This window comes from Candoia aspera, chromosome 15, assembly GCF_035149785.1.
Source record: "Candoia aspera isolate rCanAsp1 chromosome 15, rCanAsp1.hap2, whole genome shotgun sequence".
NCBI lineage: Eukaryota > Metazoa > Chordata > Lepidosauria > Squamata > Boidae > Candoia > Candoia aspera.
The window spans coordinates 13,072,969-13,087,581 of record NC_086167.1 but is presented as its reverse complement, the minus strand read 5'-3'; the positions used below and the strand labels follow the sequence as shown (position 1 = coordinate 13,087,581).

The 14,613-nt window shown below is 44.6% G+C and overlaps 1 protein-coding gene across 1 annotated transcript; it reads left to right on the top strand.

Moving 5' to 3' along the window:
- The first annotated feature begins 3,209 nt into the window (after positions 1-3,209).
- On the top strand, positions 3,210-8,315 carry RAN (RAN, member RAS oncogene family). Its single transcript, XM_063315480.1, has 7 exons — positions 3,210-3,303; positions 4,230-4,275; positions 5,823-5,907; positions 6,373-6,498; positions 6,864-7,051; positions 7,659-7,829; positions 7,914-8,315. The coding sequence occupies exons 2-7, from the start codon at positions 4,237-4,239 to the stop codon at positions 7,956-7,958; spliced, it is 654 nt and encodes a 217-aa protein (XP_063171550.1). The 5' UTR covers positions 3,210-3,303; positions 4,230-4,236; the 3' UTR covers positions 7,959-8,315.
- Positions 8,316-14,613: the final 6,298 nt, after the last annotated feature.

Here is a 14,613-nt window from a genome sequence, read left to right as displayed (position 1 = left end):
ATACTCCTGTTATGCTGGGTGTGTAATTTTGTGAGCACTTGGTTAGGTTCCCCACCCTTTGAATTATTTTTTTAACTTCCTTTTCTATCTTTTTATTCAAAAGGAAGAAACAAATGTACAAACTAAAAAAAAAAAGTGTTATTTTGCATTTTTAGACTGGCCAATAGCCAGTAAACTAGGAAAAACAAACATAAATTAGGTGCTAGGCTTCTTGTTGCTTTTCAATGTTACTTCAATCTTTGCTGTTGTTGTTTTTTTAACACTCACTTTTTCCTGGGATACTTTTATTTCAGGCTGTTTAACTGTTCTCTTGTAAATCATTTTGGGCTGTTTCCAGAGGGAGGGTGTCAACAAAAATATTTCTACTACCAATACTACTGCTGCTACAAATAAAAACCACTAATTTGCTAAGTTTACTTTCTTGGTTGATTTTGCAGTTGGCAGAATAGCTGAAGCGTTCTGTGTGTAGTGCAGTATATATACATTCACACACAGTAAGCAAACACAGAACCAACCAAATGGATAAACATGTTCAATAAATATAGCTATGTAAAAAAACAACAACCCACCCCTTGTTCAATTTTACTTTGAAGTAAACCACTCTGATTTTGGGAAATCCCAAAGTAGTCTAGAAGTTATTTAAGAGATGATTTGTTTTAGCAGAGATTTGCTACTTGGCATCAACACATTTTATGCCATTCTTCTAAACCAGTGTTTTTCAAACTCGACAATTTTAAGAGGTGTGGACTTCAACTCCCAGAATTCCCTAGCCAGTATATAGTATACTGGCTGGGGAATTCTGGGAGCCAAGTCCACACCTCTTAAAGTTGCCAAGTTTGAAAAATACTGCTCTAAACTCTGATCTAAAGTCAGTTTATGGACAGCTTGGTGTTCTGCCACGTTTATGAACGTTGGCATTAGATGCAATGATGTCTGAAGGATACAAACTAGGGTACAATTTTGCCTGAACTGAGTATGATGTAGTTCTTGAAATAACAAAGTTAGAAGTCCCCTTTAACCTTCCCTATATATACATGACAGGTTTTGCAGCTATGGTATAAAAGAGTACACTTTATAAGCATTCTTTAGCACATATACAAAGAATTGCAGGGGTTTACTTATTCATTTAGCAAAACCAAGCAGACCTCCTGCGCACCTTCTGATCGTTTTCTCTCTTCTCATTTCTGGTAAAGAAACCAGGAGAAGCAGAGAGAAAAATTGGGCTGCCTGTGAAAGTCGGTCTTTTCAGAACTGCAACCTTATTATAGAAAGAAGAACAAAAAAAGGATCAAGTAACATGATGCCCCTGCCAGAGCAGAAAATATTCAAGACTTTAATAATAATAAGAGAACAAAGTTAGAAGAGGAAAATACATGATAATAGAACAGGCTGTTGTGGTGATCTTGCAGCCGATGTACAGAGATGATGGAAATAAATATATTTCAAATTTCGTTTCTGACCTCCAGAGGCAAACTGAGAAATTCCCAGGAACAGAAGCAGAACCGAAAATTAAATTTGTGGTACCATCATGATGATAACGAAAGATACAGCAGATTAGATTTGGGCTCTGTTATCAAATTTCTTGTTAAAAGGGAAGCTGAAGGAAACAGTGACAAATAAAAGTAATGAGATACAGCTTTATAAAATCATACCAGAAGGACAGTGGGAAAAGAGCAAAAATGTTGAGTTCATTGCCTCTGCCAGACACAATGCTTCACACCTTCTAGTTCTCCCCCCACCCCTTTGAAACTGACCTCCAGTTTTTAAGAGGCACCTTCTAAAAGCATTAGTCCAGTGCCCTTCAAAAATATATATTTTAGGGAAGCAGGAGGGATAGTATTTTGAAGAAGAATAAAAAGGAACTTTTGTTTTATGGTGTTGGCGTTCCAAATGGGACTTCCGGAAGAGTTGCACTGCATAAAATCCAGATTTTGGGGCATGAATGCCGACAGAAGAGTGCTCTTGTAATGTACAACCAATTCATTTCACCACCACCATTTCATTACAAAGAGCAAGGAAGTTCCGTTCTTGTAATGATAAAGTCGGCTGATCACACACTTGCCTTTCTGGGTTGAATAATTTGTCAGGATTTGTAAAGTAACTAGCAATGGGATCACTTGCTGAGAAAATTTCATTTATCACTTATCATCTCTTTACCCAAGATCATAAATGTTGTAACTTCCTATCATTTAGGAAACAAAGGAAAAACAGGGTTTTTAAAGCAGGCTAGGAAAATATCTGCCCTTGAAAGATGCAACCCAGGCATTTGAATGTCTGCCTCAAAGGATAGAATTGATTTCTACACAATCTCACGTTGCAAAGCCATTAAGGGTGTGAGCTCAGCAAGCCGTGGCTTGCTCAAAAAACCATGGTTTAGGGCAAACCATGGTTTACTGCACTGTGCACTCTCAGCACACCTAATCCAGGGAACCCGCCAAACCCCAGCATCCCCTGCAGCTAAACCAGGGCAAAGGATGCTGGGGATTGTAGTTCAGCCACAGGGGTTGAGACCCCCCCAACCGAAGGGTTCCCCAACCCCTTAATTAGGGCTTAAATTTATCATTGCAATTACTAAGGGAGGCCCCATGAATGGGAGGAGGGGTCTCCTGCCACCCAAGTCCATCTGCCAGGCCTGTTTCCCCACTTGGCATGCTGAACTACATAGCCCATCTTCCCCACCTCTGGGAAGGAAGGCAAGCCTAAGTTTTGCAATTAGACTACACGGTGGCCAGAAAGACCTTCCTTGCTGGTACGGGGGGGGCTCTTTTGCATTGTCTGTTGCATTGCTTTATTTTATTTTATTTCCCCCCTCTCCTTTGTAAAATATTTGAAATTTCCTTTTGGCCTTCACCCTCCTTTAAGCCTGAGACGCGCGGGGGGGGGAGGAGGGATGTTTCCCGCCAGAAACATCCGCGCGGCGCAGGCGCACACCACCGCGGGGGCGGAGCTACGGGGGAGGGCGCGCGCGCGCGCTCTCTCCGGCGAAAGGCGGGGCGGGCCGGCGATGGAGAGAAAGGGAAAGAGCCCGCGCATGAGTCGGCCAGCCGCGCAGGCGCCGTCCCTCCGCGACTCCTCGCTGCCCCCTCCCGGCTACGCACGCACGCACGCTTCCCCGCGCGCGCGGCAACGTGCCGGCCGTGCGCGCTCCCCGCCCTCGGCTGCTGCCGCGGCTGCTCCTTCGAGGGCGATTTGAACGAGCGCGCTTCCGCCATCTTCCCTCGGCCCGCCCGCTCCCCTCAGCAGCAGCAGCAGCAGCGGCGCCGCGAGAGAAGGAGCCGCAGAAGGAAGGCCGCGAGCGAGGAGGTAACGCGCCCGGCGGGGGAGGCCCGGCGCCGGCGGGAGGGGAGGAGAGGAGAGGAGAGGAGAAGGGAGGCCGCGGCCGGGCTCGCCTTCCTCGCCGGGACGGGCAGGCCGCCGCTGCCCCCCCCCTCCGGCGCAGAAAGGGCGGGAAAGGCCTCCCGGGTGCCCCCCCGCGGGGAAAGGGGGAGGCGGCGCGCGGGGGGCGGCGGCGGTTGGCGGGAGGCCGTTGGCGGCGGGGGGAGAGGAGGGCGTGTGCGCACGCGCGGGCCGGCGGGCGGGGAGGGGGCGCCCGAACGCCGCGCTCCTTCCTTCCTTCCTTTTTTCTCCTTCCGTTTCTTCGGCGGTGAGTCGGAAAAACGGGCGGGGGGGCCAGGGGGGTGCTGGGAAAAAAGAGGGGGCGCCCCTCCGGCGGGCGTCTCCTCTGCCCCCCCGCTCTTTTTTCCTTCGGGGGGACCCCAAGAAAGGCGGGGGGGCGGCTGTCTTTAAAAGGCCTCTCTTCGGCCCCCCAGACCTCTTCCCTTGGGCGGGTGCCAGGAAAGGCCGGACGGGGCCTTTCCCCTCCCCATTTAAACTCCCTTCCCAGCCCCCCCCAAGGAGAAAAGGTCTTTCTTCGCTCCTGCCCCCCCCCCGGGCCTGGCTTTGCCCCCCCCGCCCGCTCGCTCGCTCTCTTTTCAGCCTTCTCCGTCTCAGCTGCGCAGAGCCCAGCCTCTGGTCGCGCCTTGGCGCGTGCGGGAAACGTAGTTGTGTTGTTGTGGTCGGCGGGGAGGTGGGGGGAGATCGCACACGCGGCCGGCCGGCCCCTGCGCGCGCCGCCGCGTGTTCCTTCCCGACCCGGATGGAGAGCCGAGCCCGCCCGCCCGCCCGCCACGCGCCTCCGGGCGATGCTCCGCAGTGCCGCCTCCCCGCTCACGCTTTGCTCTCCTCCGCAGACGCAGCATGGCCGCCCCGCAAGGAGAACCCCAAGTGCAGTTCAAGGTACCGCTGAAGCCTCCCTTTCGCCTGGGCTTTTCCAGTGACTTTCTCCCGGAGGAGGAGGAGGAGGAGGAAACCAGCGCAGGAAGCTGGGCCTCCAGGCTTTCTTTGTTGGTCTGCAAATCCACAGGAATGCTTTCTGGCCTGCGGACTTCGCCGCGCCAGGCCAGGCAACTTTTTGCGCTGACTAATTTTTTTCCCTCCTCCCCCCCCCCCACTTCTTCTTCAAAGAAACGTCTGTCCTCATGTCTTTTAAATCTCTTGAGGGCCGAAGAAAGCGTGTGGCTAGGAATTCGGTGCGGTTTCTTGGAAGGCAGACGTACACAATGAGATAAATTTGGTTCCCAAATAGGCTTGTGGCCTAACGTGTATGCCGGTTTCCTTAGTCCGTGTGTGCCGCCGTAATGCTGGGAGACACGTTTTAGTTTGGTTCAACTGATAAAAGTCATTTTGCCCTTCAAATGTAATTTTTAATGACCCATGTTGTCCCTGATTATTTGTAGTGAGGGGGTGTTTCTTCTGATGTATTCCTGTTGGAGAGTAAAGTTAGTGCTGTTGGTAAATTGGTAAAGTGTTTTTTTATATATATAAAAAAATAGGTCGCATTGAATTTGTTAATATAGGAAACATCACCTGTATTGATTTTTATTAATATTGTCAGAAGAAAACTGTCTTTCTCTTTAAATGGTGGCTAATTCTGTTCGCTATCCTGTGTTGCGTGACTTTAATTGTAAAATTGTGCAACTTCCTTCCAGTACACCGAAATAATTGGGTGTGAATTTTCCAGCCCTTTTGAGTAATTTCAAAGAAATGGAAGTAAGGTTTTAGATAAAGCAAAATTAATGCCCTCTATATCCTCATATATAAAGCACCATTATGTTTTGCTTAGATTTTCCTTTGATTAATAAATGTATTTGCCAACACAAGAACATTAAGATGGAAAAAAGTAAATATATAATATGATACATAAATGCTTTATTACAATTTGGCAGGCTCATAGATGCTTTCATTGCTTTTATAATAAATTCTATTCAAGTATTGCCAGCTGAATGCAATTGATCTTTGTTACATATAAGGGAGTTAATTCAGATGTATTCAATTCTAGGTCAGAATTGGGAAAACATTTTCAGTTTCAGAATAGTTTGCAAACATGTGTTCCAAGTGAATTAACTACTTTTGTTCCAAGAAACACGTGTTATCTAGTTAGTTGCCGCAACTTGACTAGCTTGCAAGGTGTAGATCTATGATATTTTTGAATTGGTTTTAGTTTATGAAGATTTTATTCTGAAATAAGCCTGTAGACAGATGGCTGAGATAAATAGTTTGGAAGTTCATCTGGTAAGTTGCAGTCTGTGAGTTACTAGCCTAGTCAATTTCATGCCTGCAGGAAGTTAAACCTAACTTTCCCCAGAGCTAGTTCTATTCTATAACAGTTACAACATGCTGGCTGGATACGTGTTCTGTTTTGTAAGACTGATACTGATGGGAAAAAACGTTAGCATAAGACACAAATTTCCTTAAAAATAATCTTTTAAAAAATCTTTTCTCAGCTTGTTTTGGTTGGTGATGGTGGTACTGGTAAAACAACATTTGTGAAACGCCACTTGACTGGTGAATTTGAGAAGAAGTATGTAGGTAGGTAAACTGTCTTAAGTCATCTTGTGGATGCAGTAAAATGATTTTGATGGACCTTTTAGAAGATCTGATCTAATCTGTAAATAGAGCGTAAAATGCTAGATATCTATAGATAATGTTATGGTCTGTATATTGAATAGAAAGTGGTTACGGTGTTAGCCATTATACAATTTGAGCTGATCCGTCTGATCCATAACTGGCCTTTTCATCTCTCCTAGTTGATCAATGGGGTGGGGTGAGTAAGAAGAGAAAAAGGGCAAACTACTAGAGAAAAATAAGTAAAAGCAGATAGGAAAAGTTGCTTCTTAATAATTTGTAGACAAGATGCAGAAAGGCCTGACATGGAGAAGTACAAAGCAAGCTGTTAGCTTGCTTCATAACTTCCCTTTGAAATAATATTTGTCTGAAAGCTTTGTGCTGTGCCTCTATGTGCAGTGTACCAACCCACGTTTTACTTTGTCCTAGCTACTCTGGGAGTTGAAGTTCATCCTCTGGTGTTCCACACTAACAGAGGCCCTATTAAATTTAATGTATGGGACACAGCTGGTCAAGAAAAGTTTGGAGGTCTGCGAGATGGTTACTACATTCAAGGTGAATTATCTGAACAAATATTTCTGTTTGTTAACTGGAAATAACTTTTCCACAATCTAAGACTTCAATAATTTAATTGTTCTCATTTTTGGTTTCCAGCAAAATATTAGAGTTGTGTCTGCATTATGTTAAAAGATGATAGTAATTCAAGTTCCTTAAAGATTTATTACCTGTAAGCATCATATATTTTGAAACTTGAGGTGAAACTGCATATCAAAATGCATCTGCATTAAAGTGAAGATAATGTTGAAGAAACAATGCAAGCTTGTGACTGTTGTATTGCTAATATTGCTATAATATTGGAGCTTTATGTTGCATTATTTCTGTCCCAATGACTAATAATGCACATTGCTTTTAACTTCTAGCTCAATGTGCCATCATAATGTTTGATGTTACATCAAGGGTTACGTACAAGAACGTACCCAACTGGCATAGAGATCTGGTACGAGTTTGCGAGAACATACCCATAGTTTTGTGTGGCAACAAAGTGGATATCAAGGACAGGAAAGTCAAAGCAAAGTCGATTGTCTTTCACAGGAAGAAGAACCTGCAGGTAAGAACATGAAATTTCTTTTAGCTGCAAATTAAAGAGGAAGGTCAACATAACCAAGTGTGCCTCATTTTCTATTGCGGCTTTAATTTTGGGGCTTTAATTCTTCAAACGTATTTGCTAGGTGCTTCTTGATAGATTATGTGGTTAGTATACAGGATATCAGATTGAAGCCAAATAGTGGTAACCATATTTGATTCAATGGGCAATGGTTCCTGAAGTGACTATTTCTTTGAATCTGCTCACGCTGAAATCTCAATTTCAATAAAAGCAGGCACCTATCTTCTTATGGTAAAAGAAAGATTTGAAATAGACAGCTTTGTCAGATGAGTGAAATACATCTCTGCAGGAAGTGAACAGCAAATGCGCAGTAGGCCTTGATGGTGAAAAGGAAGGCAGGGGATACCGTTGCAAAGCCTACGCAAACTGAAGATGCATACAAGATAGGGACAGCAACCTTCACAGCAGAAATAGCTTTCTGTTGTACCCTGTTAATTTTCCCAGTGTAGCGGAAAATAAGAGAAGTTACCTGCTGAGGATAACAGATGCCTTAATCTCTGTTAACTCAGATTCCTCTCTGAAGTCTTTTTTTGCTTGTTCTTCTATTTAGTACTATGATATTTCAGCCAAGAGTAACTACAACTTTGAGAAGCCCTTCCTTTGGCTGGCGAGAAAGCTCATTGGGGATCCCAACTTGGAATTTGTTGCCATGCCTGCTCTTGCGCCCCCAGAGGTGGTTATGGATCCAGCATTGGCAGCACAGTATGAGCAAGATTTACAGGTAATCCTCTTTCGTGTGATTGGCTACCTCGCTGTTCCTCTAGGCCTTTCGGAGACGCTGAACCTTTCTCTTCCTGTCCTCCAGATTGCTCAGACCACCGCACTGCCAGATGAAGACGACGACCTGTGAGGGGGAGAAGCTGGAGCCCAGCGTCAGAAGTCTAGTTTTATAGGCAACTGTCCTGTGATGTCAGTGGTGCAGCGTGTTTGCCACTTTATTATTCTAGCTGACCAGAACATGTGCTTTAATCTTTGGGATGCCGAAAGAGAGAATGGGGTTTGGAGTGAATGTGGCAGTTAAAAATAAAAATTCCTTCATTTTGGACCTGCATATTTAGCTGTTTTGGACTGCAATTTACTCCACATTTGAGTTACAAATCTGACTGCTGCAGTCTCATCACAGTATTCAGTAGTAAATCTTGTTTGTTACTGTCATTCCCATTCCTTTTTGTTTAGATCATAATAAAGTTGTATTTCAAATATCCAAGCAAGTGACTAATTTTAAGAGTAATTATTTGGAGCAAGATAGGAAGTTAAAAACTCCCCTTTTAATGGTCACAGTTCTCCAAACTGCTAGTAACTAAAGCTCATACTCTGGGAAAAAAACTCAGTATTTGAATTTAAGCTAGTTCTCTGGCATAAATGAATTTACTAGCTTAAGTCTCATTTTGGCTTAACCTTAATAGTTGCTGTGAGCAGATTAAAGGTGTACAGTAGATAACAAGCCCTCTGTTTCTACAGTTGAGACAAATACTTGAATGCTAGATTCTAGTAAATTATTATGGAAAGTGCTGCTTCAGTGAAATTAATTTTTGAGAAGCATGCTTCTCAAAAACTAAACACGCTTTCCTTCTATCTCGGCGGCTGTCTGCAACTGTAATGTAAGTCTGACTGACAAACTGTTAATTGTTAATGGCTAGTTTAAGGGTGGGGGAGCATCTTCTTGAAGCTGGTGTTCTTTGCTGTGATTCAACTCTGAAGGCAAGCCTCCTCCAGTGTCTTCCACGCTGGAAAGGGAGGATCACACCAGGCCACATTACGGCCTTGTAAGGCTACTGCAGAGAGCAGCCAGAAGTCCTAGAAATGTATTTAGGGATCCTGCTGAGAATTGGTGCTTTGTGACATGCCAGCTTCTCATGTAATGATTTGTTGTGAATAGTTTTAAAAAGCAGGGACCCTCGTGGGTGCCAATGGGGCACCCACAGTTACTGTTCACGCTGGAGGAAGAACACAGATGTGCAGCATTGTGAGTTTGACACGATTGTTTTCTTCCCACGGCTATAGTTAGCAGAGCTTGGCTAAGCTGATCAGCCAGGGCCTCTTCTACATCCTCTTGGGCAGGAATGGGGAAGCCTTGTTGGCCAGTGGTGCACCTAATATTTTTGCAGGGGTTGCAACATGTAGGTTGATGATGCAAAGTGGGTCCAGCCACAGCACATGGGTCCGGTTGGTTTGTGCATTTCCTGCTGCATAAGGGCAGACAAGCCATCTGGGTTATGGTCAAAGCCAGCCTTGCAAAGTGCAAATACGGTTTTGAGGCCCGGTAAACTTCCTTCTCTTAAAGAGGATCAAGCTTTAGCTGGGTAGAGATGCCTATAATAATATCCCAGTTGCCTTAGTCAAACAGCTGTTGATTGGGGTCCTGATTGTGGGTGGAAATGCAGTGTATCTGAATTGAACTGAAGTAGAAGCAAGCAAGTCTGACTAGCCCCATATCCAGTGTTTCTCCACCTTGGCAACTTTAAGAAGTTGGACTTCAGCATCCAGAATTCCCGCACTTCTTAAAGCTGCCAAGGTGGAGAAACACCGCTCTAACCCACCTCACCTATGGCTTCCACACACAAAGAAAGGGAGTTGGGAAAATGTGTTTACGTTTAAATACCACACAGAGCAGGATGCCAGGCTGGTAATGGCACGGCTCAGCTTGAGCCTTCCTGTTAGGTGTCCCCAACCTGATGTCATCCACAGGCCTTGACGCTTTAACTTCGGGAAATGCAACACCCAGCCCGCACAGGGTTTTAGCTGAAGCTGCGTTCTGCATCTTGATTCCTTGGTTACCGGAAATGCCGTTACTGGCAAAACAGGATATAAATTACTAAGTTGCTAGAAAACCTATAAACAGTTCAGAAAGCATAAGCGTGGGGAAATGGTTCCGTGTGTCCCAACGAGGGGAGGATGTTCAGAAAAAGGACCTAGCATTCAGAGGAGCGGAGGGGAAGCATTGCACAACCTCCCATAAAAAATCTGGATGTGTTTTTAAAGGTGGGGACTAATGAGTTAAGAAGGGAGCCCATTTCTGCTTCCCCCGCCCCCCCAGCCAGCTAGAAGATGTTTTATTTTGGGCTCCTGAAAATTGGGCTGCCCTTTGATCCATTGCAGATTGCAACTTCTAATATTGTGTGAAGTGGCCTATGGTGGTGCTGTCAGTTAAATGCACAACATTACTTGAAGGTGGTAGAATGTAATTATTTACTTACTTAGAAAATCTAAATTACTCCTCTAGTGGCTACAGGTAGCTTATGAGCCGATTAAAACAACTTCCAATAAAATATAAGCATAAGCCGAAACAGTAGCATTAAAAGGCCTTGGAAAATAAATCTGTTTTGAGCTCCTTCCTAAACTGCTTCCCCTCATAAGCAGTAAATAGTTTACTCCAAAATATGGGTCCCAGCAAAGAGAAAATTGAATTGGCCATTGATGTCACAAGAGATCCATGTTCGCATCTGGAAACATGCTCTCCTGATAAAAGAATGGAAGGGATTGTACAAAAACTGGTATGTATTTTGGTCTCAGCTGTGAAAGGTCTTCTACCTCATCCTGGATGCATCATGAGCACATAAGACCATGAGCCACTGGGCCCACATGCAGTGTCTAAACCAGGGTTTCTCAAGCTTGGCAACTTGAAGATGTGTGGACTTCCCCAGCATGGCTGGCTGGGGAATTCTGGGAGTTGAAGTCCACACATCTTCAAGTTGCCAAGCTTGAGAAACCCTGGTCTAAACTCTCTTCTTGGGCCATTCCACAAAGCCACAGACTTCCAAACCTCACCAGTGCCAGATCTCTAGTTCTGATAAACATAAAACCGCTTTATCCAGAAGGCTCCCAAATTCTGAAGTCCGCATTCCAGCATCTGTAACAGTTCCTTCTCGGCTGCGTTCCACTAATCCAAGATTTAAACCTGGTGTCTAAAGTTGGAGTGACCAACTAATTCACTGGTGATTCACCTTCATCCCTCTACTAGCTTCCCTTTGGATTCTGGGATTCTTTATTATTTTTTTTACATCACGCTACAGCATTGGAACCGTGACCATTTTTGAACTAAGGGGAGCTGCACATCTCCCTGGAGCCATCTTTCCCACTGGGGTTCCCCAGAGAAGCTGATGGTTTTTCTTGCTTCGCTCGGCCTGCATGACCATCGCTGCAACAATTAGCAGAGGACAACGGGTGGCTTCTGTGGCAGGCAGAGTCTACCCTTCACAAAGACGGCCATGGCACCGAAGACCACATGGTGGTGCTCTGCTTCTGTGCAAGCATCATGCATTCTGCTGCTCCACAGCTACTTTTAGCTGACTTGGGTAATTGTTTTGTGTCACAGCACTGGGTGGCAGAAACATCCAACCCTGCGTATCTTCTCCCCTTTACTCTGCAGCACTAACAGGATCTCTTAAAAAGACATTTCTGTCATGAGTACGGATGGTGAGCATGCCGGGGCCCCTATCCAGGGGGGAAAACGCATGTGTAGCTTAGAGACTTTGAGCTGTCCTTCAAAGAAACCCAGAACAGACCCGCCTTGAGTTTTGGGGTTTATCTGTCTGGGTTTTCCCACGCTTCTTCAGTTTGGTAGGATTTTCTGTCTACAATAGCAGTAATAAAACACTGGAGACTTTCTCCTCGTCTCGGCGTGGTCCTTGCTTAGTCAGGACAATTTCCCTCTCCCCAGATTGGCTTTGCCAAAAGCATTTCCTCCCTCGTCCCCCCCCCCCACCTTGCCCCCTCCAAATCTAATTTTTGCATCAAAGAAACATTTCTGGTGTCAGCTTTTTATGGCCTGCATATTTTATTTTTATTGATTGATCGATTGATCATAGTTATACGGCCGCCCATCTCACCCAAAGCGACTCTGGGCGGCCTGCAGCAATGAGATAAAGCAACAAAGAGGTTAAAAAAGCAGTCATTATATAAAGATAAGTATTAAAATTATCAAAAATTTTAAGATATAGAAACCCCACAGAAAGAGCAAGAATGTCAATCATGGTGGTGCCATCTAAGAATGTCTCCAGTTCCCAGAGACCTCCAGGACTGATGACATAACCAGGATTGCAAACCATATGTTTGCATCTACAGGTAGGCCTCACTTAACAACCATTCGTTTAGTGGTAGTTTGAACTTAACGACAGTGCTGAAAAAACTGACTTGCGACTGGTCCTCGCACTTACAACCGTAACAATGTTCCTGCGCTCACGTGATCACAAATTGGGCTCTTGGCAACCAGTTTGCATTTATGACATCACAGTATTTCGTGGTCATGTGATCGCCCTTTTCCCACCTTCCCGGCTAGCTTCTGGCAAGCAAAATCAATGGGAAACCACATGTTTCGCTTAACGACCCCATGGCTCACTTAGCACCTGCAATTATTCCCTTAACTAGCACCCCAAAAAAGTTGTAAAACTGGGTTGCATTCGTTCAGCAACCAAAATTCTGGTCCCAATTGTGGTCGTTAAGCGAGGACTACCTGAATTGGCATGGTGCTTCTGTCATGCAAAAGGGCAACCATTTCATTGAGAGTTGAAGCAATCTCTGCAATCTCTATTTCCCTTGTACTAAAGGGCAGGATTTACCCAGTACGTTGGTTTAACAAGCCACATCTGGCCCATCATATTAATCATAGCTTGCAGACCATGGTGAGTGTATTCATAAAACTGGGTAGGTCAGGTGTCCAACTTGGGCAAAATATTTGGAACATCTTCCTATGTGAAAGGCATGCAAGAAACTATTTCTTCCCCAGAATGATTTGGAAAATCGACTCATCCCAGTTTTCTGAACGGATCTGGGTTGATGGTAGGCTTGACTCAGTTCCAACAGCTGGATCAATGTTTACTATTCGAGAACCCCAAAAGTGAATTTTGACCTTGCACTGATCTATGGTTGGGTTGATATATTTGGCTAAGCCATATTGTGGTTTGTTCAGTTTGGGGTTCACAGGAACCAAGCCATTAAGCCCAGAATGTTAAAACTGGCTGGGAACATTAGAGGAAAGCATTCAATTAATACACATTGCTCTAAATGGAGTGTGACATATAAGCAATTAGCATAGATTAATCATTAAAAACACCAACAGCGAAAACCACAGTATTATTAAACAGAAGCTTTCACCAGCCAATGCTTATCATAGAGCAGCATACCAGTAGATCCCCCCGCCCACCCCCCAGCTCCCATAATAACCACATCAGACAGCTTTCCTTTAATTTGTCAAAAAGACACATGCCAAAAATGAAACCGAGGATTCTGGCCTGTTTTGTACTAACACTAACAGCGATTAAAATGCCCGTTCTGAAGTCCCCAATTCCATTCTCCCACCAGATCCAAAACTTTGGGAAATTGGGGGCCAAGCAAGAATTTGATCTGCCTGGCAATTAACTGGCTGCCCTCCAGCCAAGAATTAGTGGAATCAATTGAGCGTGGCCGCATTTAATAAAAAGAGCTTGATTGGAAACGTCAAGGCAAGCAGAAGGAAGGATGACAAGGAGAAAGGAAGGAAGGCAGCTTTATTGGCGGCAAGGGTGTATTAAGAGAAAGGATATCTCTCAGCTTTGCCATCCAGCTGACCTCTAGTTGTCTGGAATTAACAAATCCCATTTGCTTTATCGGCGGAAGATAATTGGGGATGTCTGGAGCTCCAGGAAGATCTTCAAATTTGTCATGAAATTTGGCTCTGCGGTCTCATGCAATGGGGACTCAGTGGTCCAACCCAACGAAGAGTGAACCCTGTTAGCAAAAACAATGACACATTTTAATTAGCTATTCCTCCTGATGGAGTTAGCTTGTTACGTTTGATGGTAGCTTAGCTGATCTGAATAATGGCAAGACGATTGTCTTCCTCCTCTTGCCGCTGAACACAATTTTTGTTTTTTTTTAGAGGCACAGTGTGTCGCATCAGATTAGCTTTGCTCCCCACAATTCCTGGGGGGCCACTGCCTCAAACACTGGAGTTCTCAACTGCCAAAAAAGCAGCGTCTGGAGAATCAGTACAAGCTATAAAGAGGGCCCGGTGTACACTGTTCAATTCACAAGGGGAAGCTGGATGTGAGTTTATTCATCCACATCTCAGCAGAGTGGGCCAGAAATGCTGAGAGGGCAAAGTTTTAAGAAAGGGCTCTCGAACGCCATGCTGATTAAAATAAAAAGAGAAACCAACTTACCCCAGTTTCAACCAAAGTCAGTTATACAGATTAAGTAAATTTGCAAACAGCAGTTGTACTGAAAAGGGGTAAAGTTGTGGATTTAGGGGCTAAGGCCTTGTTTAGACAATGGTTTTGACTTCTTTTCTTTAAGAGTGAATTAAAGCATCTCTTTTCCAGAAATCTGATTCTGTCTTGAATCCTTGAAAACTCTTTCTGGGTTGTACTGAACGTTTTGATGCTGAAGAGGCAAGCTGCCTCTCAGCGGGACTGAAATTTTGAATGTAGCTTGCCTCTTCAGCATGTTGCTGAAATGGACATGGGTGTTTTTCAACCACTCTCACGGAACTTGACAGGATTTATGTCATCACAAAAAGGCATAGGGTT